The sequence below is a fragment of the Spermophilus citellus genome (assembly GCF_964194105.1).
Source record: "Spermophilus citellus genome assembly, chromosome: 13".
Taxonomy (NCBI): domain Eukaryota; kingdom Metazoa; phylum Chordata; class Mammalia; order Rodentia; family Sciuridae; genus Spermophilus; species Spermophilus citellus.
The window spans coordinates 25,998,211-26,016,267 of NC_138193.1; the positions used below are offsets into that span (position 1 = coordinate 25,998,211).

The window sequence follows — 18,057 nt, forward strand, 5'->3', positions numbered from 1 at the left end:
TTGGCGCCCAACGTGGGGCATTCTAGATTAGTTAGATTGAGTGGGAGCGCGCGCTATAAAGATAAGGAAAAAAATAAAGATAAAGGAAGATAAGGAATAAAAATAAAGATAAAGGAAGATAAGGAATAAAAATAAAGATAAAGGAAGAGGTGACAATTGGGTCACAAAAGTACCTGGAGATATTGAAGGAAAGAGACGTTAAATTACTTAAAATGGGAAATTCAACTTCTACGGATAAGGAAATGTATCTGACTATTTTAGACAGTATAATTAATCAGAAAGGAAAACAGCTAAAGAAAACTCAGTTATTACAATTCTTAAAGATTGTAGGTGAATATTGTCCTTGGTTTTGTGATCAAGAGTCTCCAAATTTACTTACTTGGGAGAAATTAGGAAGGAAGTTACAGAGAGTCTGTCTTTCTAATGAACTACCTGGAGGCATAGAAAATATACAGAAAACTTGGACGGCCCTAGAAGTTTGTCTTTTTGAATATATGGGCCAGAGTTCGTGGCCTCCTTTTAAAAGGCATTCAAAGAGCTGTTAAGTCTATTCAAATGGAACATCAGCCTGAGGCTAAGTTAATTCCCTTTCCCTTAAGCCGTTTAAAAACAAAGACACTAGGGGCCAAGCCAAAGGTTAGAAATGTGAACTTAAACTCTCAGCCCCATGCGGAGGATTCAGATGGCGCGGATCAGCCCGCCTTCTCGCCGCCATCAACAATACAGGGAATTCCAAGAGAGGTCGCACAGTGTGACGTCACTGGCGCTGACCAGGACAGTCCACGATTTTTACCGGGACAGAGATCGCAGACAGTTTTCTTAAGACCTTCAAAGACAGTTGAATTAGATCCTGAAACGGGGCCGGAACAAATCCCTACTGGGATTTTCGGGCCGCTTCCTGATAATACTGTAGGTTTGATTTTGGGATGTAATGAATTAAAGGGAGCCATTGAGGTAATACCTGGTGTGATAGATTCAGGATTTAAAGGACAGTTATATGTTACTGTAAAATCCAATTATGCCCTAAGGCTCACCCCAAAGGATATTTTTGCTCAATTAATATTACTGCCTTGTGTCTCAGAAAGGCACCTGCCAGTAGATTCAGTTTCTAAACCGCCGGACAAAGTATACTGGTCACAGTTAGTACGGCAAGAACGCCCTTTATTAAAACTTAAAATTAATAATAAAAATTTCCTAGGAATAATAGACACAAGGGCTAATATCTCGGTATTGTCCAGTAGGTTTTGGCCTAGGAACTGGCCTTTGCATGTAGCACCAGCTAACCTAGAGGGAATAGGACAGGTTTCACAGCCTGCTCAAAGTGCCAACTATCTCCGTTGGGAAGATTCCGATGGGAACAGTGGAGTATTTAAGCCTTATGTATTAGAATCTTTACCAGCTAACCTATGGGGAAGAGATATTTTAACCAAAATGGGATTGTTATTAGTTACTCCAAATTCTATAAGGTCAGTTGAGGAACAACTTCAGGCTGGTCATATTGAACCAACGCTTAGTCCTTGGAACATACCTATTTTTGTTATTAAGAAAAAGTCAGGAAATTGGAGATTACTACAGGATTTAAGGGTGATAAATCATGCAATTCAGCCTATGGGATCATTACAGCCAGGACTTCCCTCCCCCACAGCCATTCCTTTAGATTATAGCTTGATGGTAATAGATTTAAAAGACTGTTTTTTCTCTATAAGGTTACATCCTGAAGATTGTGAAAGATTTGCTTTCACTATCCCAGCAATTAATTTTAAGGAACCTGTTAAAAGATATTGCTGGAAGGTACTTCCTCAGGGAATGCGTAATAGTCCTACACTGTGCCAAAAATATGTTGACCAGGTGATAAATCCCATAAGAAATAGCTTTCCTGATGCATATATTATTCATTTTATGGATGATATATTATTGGCTCATGCTAATCCAGAGGTACTTTCAGAAATTTTTACTCAGAGACTTCACTTACAGCAATGGGTTTATGTATAGCTCCTCAAAAAATTCAAAAGGTATCTCCTTTTCAATATCTAGGTCAGATAATTCAAGGACGTACAGTCCGTCCTCAAAATCTTCAGATAAGAGTTAAGGAGTTAGGTACCCTTAATGATTTTCAAAAACTATTAGGAGATATTAACTGGCTAAGACCATCCTTAAAACTAACTACTTCTGAGTTAAGTCCTTTATTTCAGATATTACAAGGAAATCCTTCTCCAACCTCTCCACGTCAACTAACCTTGGAGGCTAAGACAGCCTTAAGAAAAGTTGAAATTGCAATTAAAAATGCACAGCTTACTAGAATAGATCCTAAAGAAATAATGTATTTATTAATATTTCCAACTGAGCATACCCCAACAGGAGCCATATGGCAAAGATTAGGAGTTATTGAGTGGATTTATTTATCCCACTCCCCTCAAAAAACATTAATTCCTTTTCATGATTCTATAGCTCAATTAGTAATTAAAGGTAGAACTAGGATTTTACAATTAATTGGATCTGAGCCTGATATCATAATTATTCCATTTTCTGTTCAACAGACTAATTGGCTTTTTCAAACTTCTAGCTCATGGCAGATAGCTTTTGCAGATTTTCCTGGGCAGATAGATAGCCATTATCCTCGTGATAAGATTGTACAATTTGCATCATTAACGTCACTTATCTTTCCAAAGATTGTACGAGCTTATCCAATAGAGGAAGCTTTATCGGTGTTCACGGATGCTTCCAACTCCGGTAAGGCAGGTTTCTTCAGCCGTGTTCACACAGAGGTAATACAAACTTCTTATACTTCTGCCCAAAGAGCAGAGCTTCAAGCTCTGATTTGTGCCTTAGATTACTTTTCAAATGAGCCTATTAATATCTATTCTGACAGCTTATATGCAGTCGGAGTTACCAAAAATATTGAAACCTCAGTTATTGGGTTTACTTCATCACAGGAGTTATTTGAATTATTTCATAATTTACAAAAGACAGTACTAATGCGAAAGTACCCATGTTTCATAGGACACATATGTGCCCATACTAATCTTCCTGGACCTCTAGTTTCAGGTAATGACAAAATTGAAAAGTTAGTAGCTTTTGGTCAACAGATGTCTTCGTATGACTGTGCCCTAGCTTCCCATTCCTTACATCATCAAAATGCTTCTAGCTTACGTAAAAAATTTAATATTACCAGAGAACAAGCTCGTCAGATTGTAAGCCAATGCCCTAAGTGTGTTATTCACACTCCATCTCTGCCATCAGGGGTAAATCCCCGTGGATTAAAACCAAATCAAATATGGCAAATGGATGTAACTCATATTCCTCAATTTGGTAAGCAATGTTATGTGCATGTCATAGTGGACACTTATTCTAGATTTATTTTTGCCACAGCACGTACTAAGGAAAATACTCAACATGTAATTTCTCACTGCTTAGCAGCTTTTTCCGTTTTAGGGTGTCCTATGCAGATTAAAACAGATAATGCTCCAGCTTATGTAAGCTCTTCTTTTCAACAATTTTGCCAAGAGTTTAAAATTAATCAAAAAACAGGAATTCCTTATAACCCCAAAGGTCAAGCCATTGTGGAACGAGCTCATTTATCTATTAAGCTTCAATTACAAAAATTAAAAGGGGGGAATAGGATTGTGACTCCCCAAAGTAGCCTTAATCATGCCTTGTTTGTTTTAAATTTTTTAAACTGTGACACAGAAGGTCACACTGCTGCTGAGAGGCAAATGTCTCCCTCAGTAACAGGCCCCTTAGGCAGAGTTCTGTGGAAAGATTTACAGACTGGTCAGTGGAAGGGTCCGGACCTGGTAATAATGTGGGGAAAAGGCCATGCTTGTATCTTCCCAGAAGGTGCTTTCCGTCCTATTTGGGTGCCTGAACGTGCTATCAGACATGGAGGAGATAGAACCCAGATTCAAGCGACTGAGGATCGACCCGGAGGAGCCACTACCCAGAAGGAGGAGATATCGGAAAAAGATGAAGAAAGACCAGATTGAACCAGCCGAAAAGCTGATTTCGTGGAAAGATGTGAAGAAGCTAACAACCCAGGCTTCCCAAATACTTCGATGCCTAGGAAAGAACAGGACCCCAGTCTTGATGGTAGCAACAGTAATTGCCCTACTGGGCTGTCAGGTAAAAGGGAATCAAGTAGACACTTATTGGACATATTTCCCAGATCCACCCCTGGTACACCCAGCTGTGTGGACTGGAGAATCTATTCCAGTATTTACTAATGACTCATTCATGATGGGAGGATTTACAGATACTCATATTACTCCCAATCATGTGACTAGATTTAATTATTCTGGCTACAGTGCCCAATTACCTTTGTGTTGGTCACATGATAAACATGCTGGCTGTCTGAAAGTATCATTCGAAGAAAAGACAGCGATCGATAAACTTAGACTGACAAATAATTCTATTTATGGGGACTTAAAACCTAATACTAGATCAGTAATTAAGATGGGACTTTCCCATAACAAGCCAGTCATTTCTGCAAAACCTCCACAGATACCCCACTGTCCAAATAGTTCTATAATTGAAATCGGCACCTTTCCTAAATGGATGGATTGTGTAAATACCTTTCCTGTACAACATAAGGTGTCTAAAGCTAGTGGGTATATTTTAGACTGGTCTCCAAAAATTGATAAGAGATAATTATGAAGAGATTCTGCTATGACACCTGCAGGATTTGTTAGTATATTTTGACTTATAGTGAAGGAGGTGTTCAAAGAGATATTTGGCGTTTAATTGCTGCCTCAGAGTATTTACATTTTACAGATAAACCTTTACCAAAATTTGTCGGCAAGAACTGTAAAGAGGGATCTTGCTATGGCTTAAGAGCCTGTGTCCAATCTCCTTATGTTTTAATTATTGGAAATGTAAAAGTTAAATGGATAGATGATATTTTGTTACTTGTAATAAGTACAACCTAACCAATTGTATTACTAGGTATAATAGAGGAAAAGGAGTGCTGATACTTCATCAGCCCTCTTTCGTTTTATTACCTGCTAATATTTCAGAGCCATGGTATGCTGATGCTGGTTTACAAGTCTTGCAGCAAATTCATGCCCAGCTAACAAGACCTAAACGTGCTATTGGAGTCATAATTGTTGGTGTTTTAGCATTGGTCTCTTTTATTGCCTCAACTGTCTCTGCATCTCTGACATTGTCTCAGAATATTCAGCATGCAAAATTTCTTAATAATTTAGCTCAAAATACTTCCAAGGCTCTGCGTAATCAAGTAAATATTGATGAAAGGATTGAGACTAAATTAAATGCCTTAGAGGTGACTGTTATAAACATAGGTAATGAACTTTCAGCCTTAAAATTTAAGGAAAGGCTTAAATGCCATGCTAATTATAAGTATGTATGTGTTACAGCTGCCAAGTACAATGCTTCTCTCTGGGATTGGGAGAAAGTTAAAAACCATTTATTAGGTATTTGGCAAAATAGCTTGGATATTCTGGAACTTCATCACCATATCCAAGACATTCAAAATAATAGAGCTGATTTTTCAGATCCTTCTTCTTTGACTAACCAAATATTAAAGGAGTTAAATGGATTCAACCCTGGAAATATTCTTAAACACTCCGCTTGGTACATTATTGGATTATTCTCTTTGCTGTTAATTCTCTTTTGTATTGTAACCATAGGATGGCGATTCTTCCAATCAAGAATCCAGGAACTTGAGAGAGTGAACCGCCGCCTCATTGTTAAGAAAAGAAAGGGGGAATATGTGGGAAGCCATTCTAACATGTGATTGGGTGACTCCCGTTAAGGGCCTGAGGCGCTTTGGCTGTGTTGAAGCTTTCCCGACCCTTTCCTGATGAGAGAGCCCATCCGTGTGGGGGTGTGCCTGACCACTGACCCCGGGGACCCAATCACTGACCCTGACCTTGGAGTGCAGCCCCCCCTCAACCTTCATTGGATGGAATTCTCCCCTGAATCTCTTGTTCCCCAATAAAGAGCTACTCCCAGGCATGTTCGCTCTCTCTCTCTCCTGCTAGCCCTGAGTAATCCTCGCTGCCCTCCTGGGCGGCTAGAGGTGGGAACCAGAGAGTTGAGCCATCTCGGACCTAGCAATATAAATAAGGTAACTGGTCTGTGTGTTTTATTTCGATCTCTTCTAACTAACTTTATGCCTAGAACCTCGTTAATGAAACCACTGCGCAGGCCGCGTGGTAGAGACGGCGCCTTACCGAGCTGGTTCTTCATCCCCATGAGCACAGAGTTCATGTGAGCTTTGGACGCATACAGCTTGCTCACGGCCTTCCTGGACCTGACCATCTCCTTGGCCAGGACCACACACACGTCTTTCTGGCCCTTCTTGGCAGCATCTTTCACCGATCGCTTCACTTTCTCCTCTTCTCTTTGGATATCTAAATTTAAAACATGACACCAACATGACATCAAGGGCAAATCAGACTAGTCAGCACTCAAATCTGTTTTAATTGTGATCTAAATATGTCTACCAAAAAGGAAAACATATGAAAGGATACAAATGAAGTTAAAATAATTATTATTGGAGGCATTCATTACTTGTACAAACAGCATTAATATAAAGAGTAAAAAGAAAGCATAATCCTATTATAACTGACAAAATTTCAGAACATTCAATAAATTTTTGTAGTTGTAGATGGACAGAATGCCTTTATTTATTTTTATGTGGTGCTAAGGAACACATGCTAGGGAAGCACTCTGCCACTGAGCCATAGCCCCCACCGAGGCCAGTCTAGTGTGCATAGGTGCTGTACTAGCAGCCTGAAAAACACTGCAGAGCTTGCTCCAATACAGCCGGCCCTCACAACCAGTGCTGCAGCCTCCTACAGCCGAGAGTGCTCCACAGAAACCTGCAGTACAGGGAGGCCCAGCCCTGAGGAGTGCTCACCAGCACCGACCAGGAGTGACAGGTCTGTGCTGTGTGCTGTAGGATCAGTAGGATATCTTTTAAAGCTGTTTTTGTACATAGCATTAGCACAGAAGGGCCAACTTCATATTTGGGGGAGGACTACAGAAGAATGAATAGTTAGAGGGGAGAGAGAAAAGAGAGCAGCCCCTATTCTGGGCTCTATTCAGTGAAGCTTCAGAAAGACTCTGAGGAAATGCAAGTTGTCTTGTACGCTGTTCTGGGTGGAAGGAAAGAAGGGAGGTGCGAAGGCCTACACCCCCACCTCACTCAGACCATGTCCTGCAGCCTGGGGCGAACCCCCCTTCACTCTGACTTCCTGGGATTGGTGGTCACACAGTGAAACAGGGCAACAAGCAGGAATCTTAGGGTGGAGCCCCAGCACGCTGGCCGCCACTGGGAACTGCACCTCTGCAGCCATCCGAGCTGCTCAGCTTGGCTGCAGTACTGCCAAAGCACAAGCTCCCAATGTCACTCCTCCCGAGAGTTCCGGTTTCTCCAGCACTGTCTGTGTAAACATTGTCCTTTCCCCACTAAATGGCATCAGCACTCTGTGGAAAACCTCAACTGATATCAGACTCGCGGTCTTACTTCTGGGCTCTCCACTCTATTCCATTTGTTTATTTCTGTCTTTATGGCAGTACTACAGGATTTTCTCTCTGTAGCTTTCTAATGGGTTTTGAAATCAAGAAATGATTCTTCCAATTTTATTCTTCCTGGTTTTTGGAGAGGTTTTGTTTGTTATTCGGGGTCTCTTAAGATTCCAGATGAATTTTAAGATGGATTTTTTTCTATTTCTACAAACAAAAAGCCACAGGGATTTTCACAAGGACCGCACTAACTCAGGGAGTACTGACATCTTAGCATTGTCTTCCAACACACATTTCCACTTATTTATGTGGGTACTGTCCACAAAGTTTTGTGATTTTCACTATACAAGTCTTTCACCTTCTTGGTTAAGTACTTCCTAAGTTTATTCTTTGTCTTATCACTTTAAATGGAATTTTTAAAAATCTCTTTTTCAGAATGTTCACTGTTAGCACAGAGAAAAGCAATTGTGTTGACTTTACATCCTGCTATTTTTCCATATTAGTTCTAACAGATTTCTGTGGCATCTTTAGGGTTTTACACATATATGGTCATATCATCTGCAGGACCATCTCCCTTCTTCCTTCCCAGCTAGATGCCTTTCACTGTTTCTTGCCGGGCTGCTCTGGCTAGCATCTAGTCCCCCTCAGCTGGCAAAGGCAGGCCTCCCTGAAGAGTTTCTGACTTTAGAGGAAATACTTCCAGTGCCTATGGTCTTTGCATACACGACTCCTGAAGTACACTTAGGTCATTTCTTTCTACTCCTACATTGAATGCTTTTGTCCTGCAAGACTGTTAAGATCTTGCCAAACACTTGTGCACCAACAGAGAGGGCCTGGGCCTGCCTAGGCAAGTGCTCTGCTACCTCTCCCTTTTTTCCCTCCTTGTGGCCCAGCATGCTGGTCCATGTTTGTATACTCAATCATTCTAAGATAAATCTTACTGGCCATGGTGTGTGATCCTTTTAGTAATATGTTGCTGGATTTGCTTTGCCAGTATGTTGGTGCATTTCCACATCAACGATCACAAGGGATATCCCTTGGTAGTTTTCTTGAGTGTCTTTGCCTGGCTTTGAGTCAAAACAATGCTGGAATATAGATTAAGTTCTCTGCACTTTTTTTTTGTGGGGGGAGGAGGTCGGAGTTCAAGGACTGGTATTAACTTTCTTTAAATGTTTGGTAGAATTCACCTGTGAGGCCACCAGGTCCAGGGTATGGGTTTTTTCCCAGGCAGCAGGTACCTGGGATTGGACCCAGGGGCACTTGACCACTAAGCCACATCCCCAGCCCTATACTGTATTTTACTTAGAGACAGGGTCTCACTGAGTTGCTTAGCCCCTCACTTTTCCTGAGGCTGGCTTTGAACTCACGATCCTCCTGCCTCAGCCTCCTGGGTCGCTGGGATCACAGGCATGTATCACCTCCCCGGCTTGTTTTTTTTTTTTTTTTGTAAGAGAGTTTTTGATTATTGATTCAGTCTCCTTACTAGTCACAGGTCTACAAAGATTCTTTTCTTCATATTTCCATCTTGGTGGGTTTGTTGTTTCTAGGAATTTGTCCATTTTATCTAGGATGCCCAATTTGTTGATGTACAATTGCACAAAATACTCTCCTAAAATTTTTAATTTCTACAGAATTACTGGTAGTGTCTCCATCTTTATTTGACTATTTTGTAATGTGAATCTTCTCTCTCCTCTGAATCAAGCTAAAGGTTTGTCAAATTTTGTTGATCTCTGCCAAGAATAACTTTTGGTTTGATTTCCTACATGGCTTTGTTTATCTCTACTCTTGTATTTACCATTGTCTTTATTCTGCTAGACTTGGGATGAGTTTGTTCTTCTAGTTCCTTAAGATGTGAAGTTAGTTGAAGATTTGTGACCTTTCTTCATTTTAATGTGAGCATATACAACTATAAGTCCTCTTCTGATCTTGGTTTGTGTTGCATACCCTACGTTTTCTTATGTTGTACTTTGATTTTTACTCTTTTTTAAGTATCTTCTGGCTTCCAAAGTGAAGAGTTCTTTCACAAGTTGAGAAGAAGTGTGTTGTTTCATTTCCATTTGTGAATTTTCCAGTGTCCCTTTAGTTATGGATTTTTAACTTCATTTGGTTATAAGACTTGATTTTGTGGCATAACACATGGTCCATCATGGAGACTTCTCGCATGTGCTTGATAATCATTGCCTATTCTGCTCTTGCACATGTGTCTACTAGACCCAGCTGGTTTCTCTCCTTGTTTAACCACTTTAGAGAATGGAGTATTGAAGTCTTGAGCTATTACTATAGAATTATTTCTCCTTTTGATTCTATTTTTGCTTTATATATTTTAACAGCCTGTTATTCGGTGGATAAAAATATATAAATGTTATATATTTTCCTTTACAGAATGAATGCACCTCACATGACTCCATAGCTATACAATTAAGAAATACATTACTTTGTCTAATGTTCTACACAGTTGTCATTCAACTGAAGGTTGAGCATAAATTAAGTCTGGTGGAGGCTGAGTGAAATGACCACTGTAATAACGTTACTGATTTCACAAAATAACTCATCTGGCTGAGTTACACGGCAGAACTAAACACCCTTAGGCCTATCACAACTGTGTGGCCCCAGTAGGAGCCCCCGACCTACAGTCCCTTTCCTGAAACTGCACCAGGTTCTGAGTGGCACCCACACTGTGACCTCAGGAAGGAGGCTGGGTTCACCGTGGGGAGTCTTTTCAGAGACTAGATAAGAACTGGGCGAGAGTACGGCTTGCGCCCCAGGCCGGGAGCAGGGCTGGCACACAGGCTGGCAAGTGAGGCAGCACCAGCCCCTCTCAGGGCATAGTCTCCTGAGGTGCCCCTTACAGCAGATGTCTGCCCTGCCCACAGGGCGCATAAGGCAGATCTAAGTCAGGCCCAAAACTACTTGGGCTTTCTGCAGTTTTAGGACTGGTTTTCCTCCTCCTGACTTCACAGAGTCTCCAGGAGACTCCAACTTCTTGACGTCTGTTGTAACTAAGTCCCTTCACCAGCAGCCTGTGGCCTGGGATGTTTTTTGGACAGACAGCATAAGGAGCACCTGGCTCTGCAAAGAAACGTCAACCTTCTTGACCCCAATCAAACACAATGATGGCCAATCCAGTGCATTCGGAAACACGGTTCTGTTGTCTTTAGAGGTGGGATTTGTTAATCCCTTTTGCCCTCCTCTGTCTGTTTTGGCTTGGATGTGAGGTCTCTCCCGAAAGCTCACATGGGAGACAACGTGAGCAGGTCTGGAGGAGAAATGATGGGGTTAAAGCCTTAGCCTCACCAGTGAGCTGATCCTGATGGGACTAACTGAAGTGGGGGTGTGGCTGGAGGTGGGAACTGGGGCGTGGCTTTGGATACATTGAATCTGGTGAGTGGAGTCCATTTCCTGATCACCATCACATGAGCTGCTTTCCTCCGTTGCCATCTCTGGTCATGATTTTCTGCCTCACCTCGAGCTCTGAGGAATCCTTCAGTCACAGCAGCAGAAAGCTGCCTCAACAGTCTCGAGTGATCTTTTCTGACAGGAAGCCTGCGTTGTCTAGTATCCCTCCCCGCAGTCTGTGTCTCTGGCTCTGAAGGGAGTGAGTCTCTTGTAGGCAGCGTGTAGTTAGACCATGAAGACTGAAGAGTTTGACTCATTTAAAGTAACTACTGGGGCTGGAAGTGTGGCTCAGCAGTGCAGCGCTTCCAGCTGTGTATGAGGCCATGGGTTCAATCCTCAGCAAGACGGAAAAAAAACAGTAACTACAAAAAAGGGAGTTTTTCCTGCATTTTACCACTTGTTTTCTGTATGCATTATAGCTTTTTTGTCCCTCATATCTGATTTCTTTTAACTGTTTTTTTGTTGTTGTTGTAGATAGACACCATACCTTTATTTTATTTGTTAATGTAATGCCAGGATCTAACCCAGGGCCTCACATGTGCATGGCAAGTGCCCTGCCAGTAAGCCACACCCCAGCCCTGACACTATCTTCTGTGTGCTCACTGGATTTTTTGGTAGTAAAACATCTTGATTCCTCTCTCATCTCCTTCATGCATACACTGCAGTTACTTTCCTAATCCAATCACCTCCTCCAACTTACAAGCTGGCTGGTTAATAAACTGCTATTGATGACAAGTAACTAGAGATGGCGGGTTCTCCTGCCACGGAGGTGAGGAGCACCAGGCCAAGCTGCGGAAGAGGCACGAGCAGGCTGGAGACACCGAGGACTCACAGGTCTCCAGAGGTGACACAGACACCTGTTTGTCAGATATTTCTGCATGTGCTTAAACAGGCCATTTTTTATTTTATTACTTAGAATTTATTTATATTTATTTACATATTTTTGCCATTTCCAGAATGCCCCATTCCTTATATAAAAGTTTGTATTTGGTGCGATTTTCTGTCAACCTTTAACATTTCTTATACTGACAACAAATTCAGCTTTTGCTTGAAAATATAACTTCATCTTTTGAATACCCTTTCCATGGAAGTCTAGGATAATTTTTCTCCCCACCATGTTGTGACTTACAATGCTGCCGAAAGGACTTTCAGTTCCTGTCTCCTAGACTGACTTATTTTGGGGTGCTGGGCTGGACCCAAGGGCCTCTCACGCTCCAGGCCAGCGTCGCCCACCGAGCACACCCAGGCGGCTTCCTGCATTCTCTGCCTCCTGTTTGGTGATTCAATCCCGTTACACCTGGTGCGGCCTTCTCCACAGACACAGGCTACGGAAGAGTTTCTTGGCTTGATGGCGGGCAGTCTCCACTGGAGAGCTTTGTCCACCACTTCATCGGACTCCTCCACGACTCTTCTCCCAAGACTCAGATCATGCACATGGAGCCCTGGTGTCCTCCCGGTGGGCGTAGCACTTCTGGTGGGTTTGCTGCTTGTGCTCTCTGTACTGGATTTGGAGAGAGCCTGTGTTCTGTCTTCAGTCTCACCGACAGTCTCTCTTCTCCTTCTCTACTATTGTGAAGCCCATTCGGTGAAGGTCTCACATTTTCCAAGTATTCCAGTTATCTCACTACATTCATATTTTCCTTCAGTTCCTCACCACACTGGTTGCTGATTCACCCACTCATTTTTCCCTGATTTTATCTCTCTGGCCTAACTTTCCTGCTGATTCTGGGTCACTCTTCCTCACAGTGTCTGGCATTGGCTGCTGTGAACAGTTCACTGCTGGCCTCTGATCCTGAAAATCTCCCTCTGAAGAGCACCAGGGTTTGGCTGGCAGCTACATCACTTGCAGATCAGCTTCAAGACCTGTTTTTACACTTTTTTCTTGAAGATGAACCCCTCTGGGGTCTCCACTAGTGTGCCAGATGTAAACACAGTCTCTCCACCGTCTCAGAATGCACCCCTTTGTTAACTGGCCACGCACGGTCCAACCTACACTGCCCAGCCTGCTCTCCTGTCACTGAGCTCTTGGCCAGCCTGCTGGGTCTCACTCAAGTGAGCACAGAGTAATGTGCAGCAAAGAGGCTGACAGCGGGGTTCCTCCTGCTCTGGGCCCTGCCCTCCTCTGACCCTCCGCACCACAATCCCCGGCCTCCCTGTGTGCTGAGGCCCCATCTCTTCTCAGAACTCTCCCTGCATGCTACAACCCAGAAGGCTGGACCCTATCAGAGCCTCCTCTCTTTCCCCGGGCCCTTGATCACAATGCAGCTGTTCCATAAGTTTTGTCCAGTTTTTCCTGGCTTGCTCTTATCTAAGAGAGGAACACAAGTCCAAGTTCAAAACTGTATCACATCCAGGAAAAGTCTGTCTCCATTTTTTTTTTTTTAATTTTAAATAGTGATACCAGGGTACCTCTGGGGAATTAATTCTCCCATTCTAATAGTGTAAAAATTGTAAGCATGAATCATCCCTTTGCATATCACCTTAATTTCAATTGTACTCAAAAAAAGTTAAAATTGTAATGTCCTCAATTTAAAGTCATGCTAACGTATACAGAGCAGCAATAACAGAATTGCATTCCTTACTTATGCACAATGTATTCAATTTGAACTCTATAAAACACATCAAGGTTTCTTTTATAGTTTTTTTAAAAAGCTTTATTGGTCAATTATAATTAAAGGTAACAGTGGGATTCACTAAAGCGGTAGCGCGCTCGCCTCGCACGCGTGCGGCCCAGGTTCGATCCTCAGCACCACATACCAACAAAGATGTTGTGTTCACCGAGAACTAAAAATAAATATTAAAAATTCTCTCTCTCGCTCTCTCTCCTCTCTCACTCTCTCTTTAAAAAAAAAAAACATACACATGATAACATCATCATCTAGTCAGTTTTACTCCTGTATCCCCCTTCTTCCCCTCCCTCTCCCGGTCTCCTTCCTCTATTCTACTGCTCTCCTCTGTATTTTCTGGAGACACCACCCCCTCTTCTCAAGCTTTTCTTCTCTTTTCCCTCTCCAGCTTCCCCATGAAAACCCCCAGCATTTGACTTCCTGAGCACGGTTTATTAGGTTTCCCTGGTGTACACGTGTCCGTTTCTTGGAGTCCTCTGCTGCTGACCACCTCGGCTGGTTCTGTAGTTCACCGACTATGCCCTGTGCTGCTATAAACATGGGCATGCCTGTGTCACTCTAGTATGAGGGCTTACTTAATTCTTTAGGATAAATAACGAGGAGGGACACAGCTAGATCATATGCCTAGTCTTTTGAGGACCCTCCATACTGGTTTTTCAGAGTGGTGCACTAATCCACAGTCCCACCAGTGGTATGAAAGGGTTCACTTCCCCACACCTTTCCAACATTTATTATTGTCTGTATTCTTGATGGCTGCTAATTAGATTTTTTATACTGACCACAAAATTAACAAAATAATCTGGATATCTGTACTTAATTAGTATGGAAATAAACTGTATTACACACATGTAGTTTATTTTTATGAGCTGAAGCAAAACTATGCAGAGAGGGTATAAACAGAAAATATAAAAAGAATTTACCTCTTATTTGCCTGTCAACAACTCTCATTTCCTTTCTTATCTTCAATGACCACTCATTAACCTGGAAGAAATTTTAGATAAGGAACTGTTAAGAAAGTCAACACTCAGTGCAACTTACTTTAAAGTATGTTGTATTAATTTCACTTATTCCAGCCACAAAAATAAAGTCATTTTCCAAAAAAAAAAAAAGAAAAAGAAAGAAAGAAAAACCTTGAGGGCCAAATCCCCACGCCTCACTTTTTATCCACAGTGCACAGAAGTTCCAAGCTGCCAAAGGTTCTGAGCTGAAGGCAAAGTACTTTATATCAACCTCAGAGGGGTACGGTACCCTGCAGGCACATCAGGCGGTCAAGAGGGGAACAGCAAAGACAGTTTTAGAGGCTTAAGACTTGTCATCTTTTACCTGTTAACTGTTTCAAAAACTACTCAGCCTGTGTCATGAGAATTCGGCCTGGCCTGACCCTTCTCCTCTTTAACAATGCCTTCCTGCTTTACAAAGGACACTCCCATAACTCACCCTATTACCCCGGAACACTTCCTTGTCAGGAAAAAACCTGGGACACACTTAACACAGGGTCCACCGGAATTAATGGATGGAAAAAGTTTTGAGAAAGTAGAAAATAACTAATGATTTCCGAATTCTTATGCAAGTGAACTGTTTTCCAGTTCTCCACTTTTTAAAAACATTAAAGGAAAACCTAAGTTGTCAGCTGATTAACTGTTGAAAGTTAAGTTTTATATCATCACAGGGTGCTTTCTGATACCTGACTCAGAAGAAGCAAAGAACTGAGTGACAATACAGTAACAAAACTCCCACCTTACGTTAAAGAGGCTTCTAAACACTTAGCCTAAAAAAAACAAAAACAAGCTGGGGGTGGCAGAGAACACCTGTAATCCCCTCCACTCAGGAGTTCTGAAGTGGGAGGATCCTGAGTTCAAAGCCAGCCCTGTAACAGGGCTGTTGTTTTTGTGTGTGTGTGTGTGGGGGCAAATCGATGGAAGGGGGAAAAGTGATTAAACTCAGAGGCACTTGACCACTGAACCATATCCCCAGCCCTATTTTGTATTTTACTTAGACACAGGGTCTCACTGAGTTGCTAAGCACCTCACCATTGCTGAGGCTGGCTTTGAACTCATGATCCTCTAGCCTTAGCCTCCTGGGTTGCTGGGATTACAGGCAAGCACCATTGTCCCCGGCTGTAACAAGCATCCATGGAGTCATGAACTAAAGGGCATTAAAAAAATCCTATCCCTGGAAGGTGTATTTCCAGTAGATGTTTATCTCTATTTACTCATTCATTCATTCACTCATACTGGGGACAGAACCAGGGTGCTTAAGCACTGAGCCACATCCCTAGCCCTTTTTATTTTTCGAGACAGGGTCTCACCAAGTTGCCAAGGCTGGCCTTAGACTTGGAATCTTCCTGCCTCAGCTTGAGTTGCTGTAATTACAAGCATGTGACATAATGCTCATTTTACTTTTAATGTTTAATTATTTATTTAACAAATTGTGTAAAATATTTATTACATAACAATGACTGCACTCAAAGGAATATTTAAGCACTTAAAACTGTATTATGGTCCTACAATTTTTTTAATATGTATTGTTTTAGTTGTAGGTGGACACAATACCTTTATTTTATCTTTATGTGGTGCTGATGATTGAACCCAGCCAGTGCCTCACACATGCCAGGTGAGCACTCTACCACTCAGCCCCAGCCCTTGTTTATTTATTTATTTATTTATTTATGTGTGTGTGTGTGTGTGTTGTGTGTGTGTGTTGGGGATCAAACCCAGGGCCTTGTACATGCAAGGCAAGCACTCTACCAACTGAGATGTATCCCCAGCCTGCTCTACAATTTTTAAAAATGTTAACAGGGTTAGGTTTATGTACTTTTAAAGTAAAACCCATTACATAATTGACGACTTGAAAGCGTACAATTCAGTGGCATTCAGTGCGTTTATAAGGATACACAACCACCAACTGTCTCTAGGCAGATCCGTTGTGATACCTCAGAAGAACTCACTATACCTTGATCTACTCCTCTGCCCGCTCCCCAATTCCCTGGCAACCACTAATTTGCTGTCTGCAGAATGTTTCATACAAAAGAACTTGTACAGGGCTTGACTTCTGGCTTCTGGCTTCTCCACTTAGCATGTCCCACGGTCTGTCCCTGGTGCAGCATGCATGAGTACTCCTGTCCTTGTTATGGCTCAATGTTCTTCCGTTATGTGTATTATTCATCCACTCATCTACTGTTTCCACTTTTTGGCTACTGTGATTAGTGCCACTATGAATATTTATGTTCCACTATTTGCCTGAGAACCTGTTTCAATTCTTTCATGTATACACCTAGCAGCTCAATTGCTGGGTCAGATGATAATTCTATATTTATATAGATAATGCTGTATATCTGAGGATGTGTCAAACTTTTTCCCAATGGCTTCACCATTTTACACGTTCATCACCAATGTGCCATGTGTATCTCCACACCTCACCTCTATTCTCTGCTTCCCAGATCTGTTTACTACAGGTAATCTGCTGGGCGTGTGGTAGCTGGATTGTCTTTTTGTTATCAAGTCATATGAGTTCTTTATGTATTGACAGTACATCCTTATCAGACACGTGATGATGCAAATATCTTCATTCTATAGGCTCTTTTCATTGATAATGTCCTTTCATGTATAAAAGCTTTTAATTTTGATAAAGTCCAATTTATTTAAAGAACACATTTTCTGAACTTATTCTTCTTTTGTTTGTTTTTGCTACTGAAGATTAAACCCAAGGGCAGTTAATCACTGGGCCACATCCTCAGTCCTTTTGTTTGTTATTGTGAGACCAGGTCTCCTTAAGTTGCTTAGGGTCTTCTAAGTTGCTGAGAGTACAGGCATGTGCCACACACTCAGCCGATGATTATTATTTTTTTTAAATATAGCTCCTAGAGTTCTGGTCAACTGGAAGGCCTAGAGTGGGGATATTTCAATAGCAAGAAACATTATGAGTACCCCAATTCTGGTTTCTAAATAGCATTGCCACTAATTAAGAGACCCATGCTCCTCGGAGAAGTGGCCAATTGTTGGCTTCCAACACTGAAATAACTCTACTGACCAAATTTACCAATATTTCAGCCTCAAACAGAATGGTCAGAAATGACTGTGACTAAATATATAAAAATCCATGAGTCAAAATGGTGCTTTCAAGGAAGGGTGGGCAGAGAAGTATCTGACATCACTGTAGGTTGATGATTAAAGAAAAAGCAACTAAGCACTCATCCTGCCTTTCCATAGAAACTCCATGTCTGATCACCAAACAGCTCTAGCCAATGAGGAACAGATATTTACAGGACACTGATGTCAACAAATGAGGAAAAAACAGAAAAACTGCCATTCAGAAAACCTTAAACAAGTAGATTCAAGAAAGGGACACCAACAGATGCTCAAGTGTTGAAGAGGAAGGTTAACAAGGAATGGCACATTCATATTACGCCAAACTATGGCTCTCAGATTATATTTTCTAGCTGTGTTAAAAGGCAAATTACTTAGATGAATTAAAATTTAGTTGCATTTATTGGAGCAAAGCAAAACAGACCCCAGTGTGACTCGGGCAGCTTCCAGAACCAGAGCAAGTT

At 41.8% G+C, this 18,057-nt stretch overlaps 1 protein-coding gene across 1 annotated transcript in view; it reads right to left on the reverse strand.

The window, feature by feature from the left end:
• Positions 1-18,057, reverse strand: part of CHMP3 (charged multivesicular body protein 3) — a 34,812-nt gene that overhangs the window by 12,880 nt on the left and 3,875 nt on the right. The window contains exons 2-3 of the mRNA XM_081265046.1: positions 14,429-14,489; positions 6,189-6,368 (exon numbers count right to left, since the gene is read on the reverse strand). Coding sequence (XP_081121172.1) covers positions 6,189-6,368; positions 14,429-14,489 — 241 coding nt within the window. The remainder of the gene's footprint in view (positions 1-6,188; positions 6,369-14,428; positions 14,490-18,057) is intronic.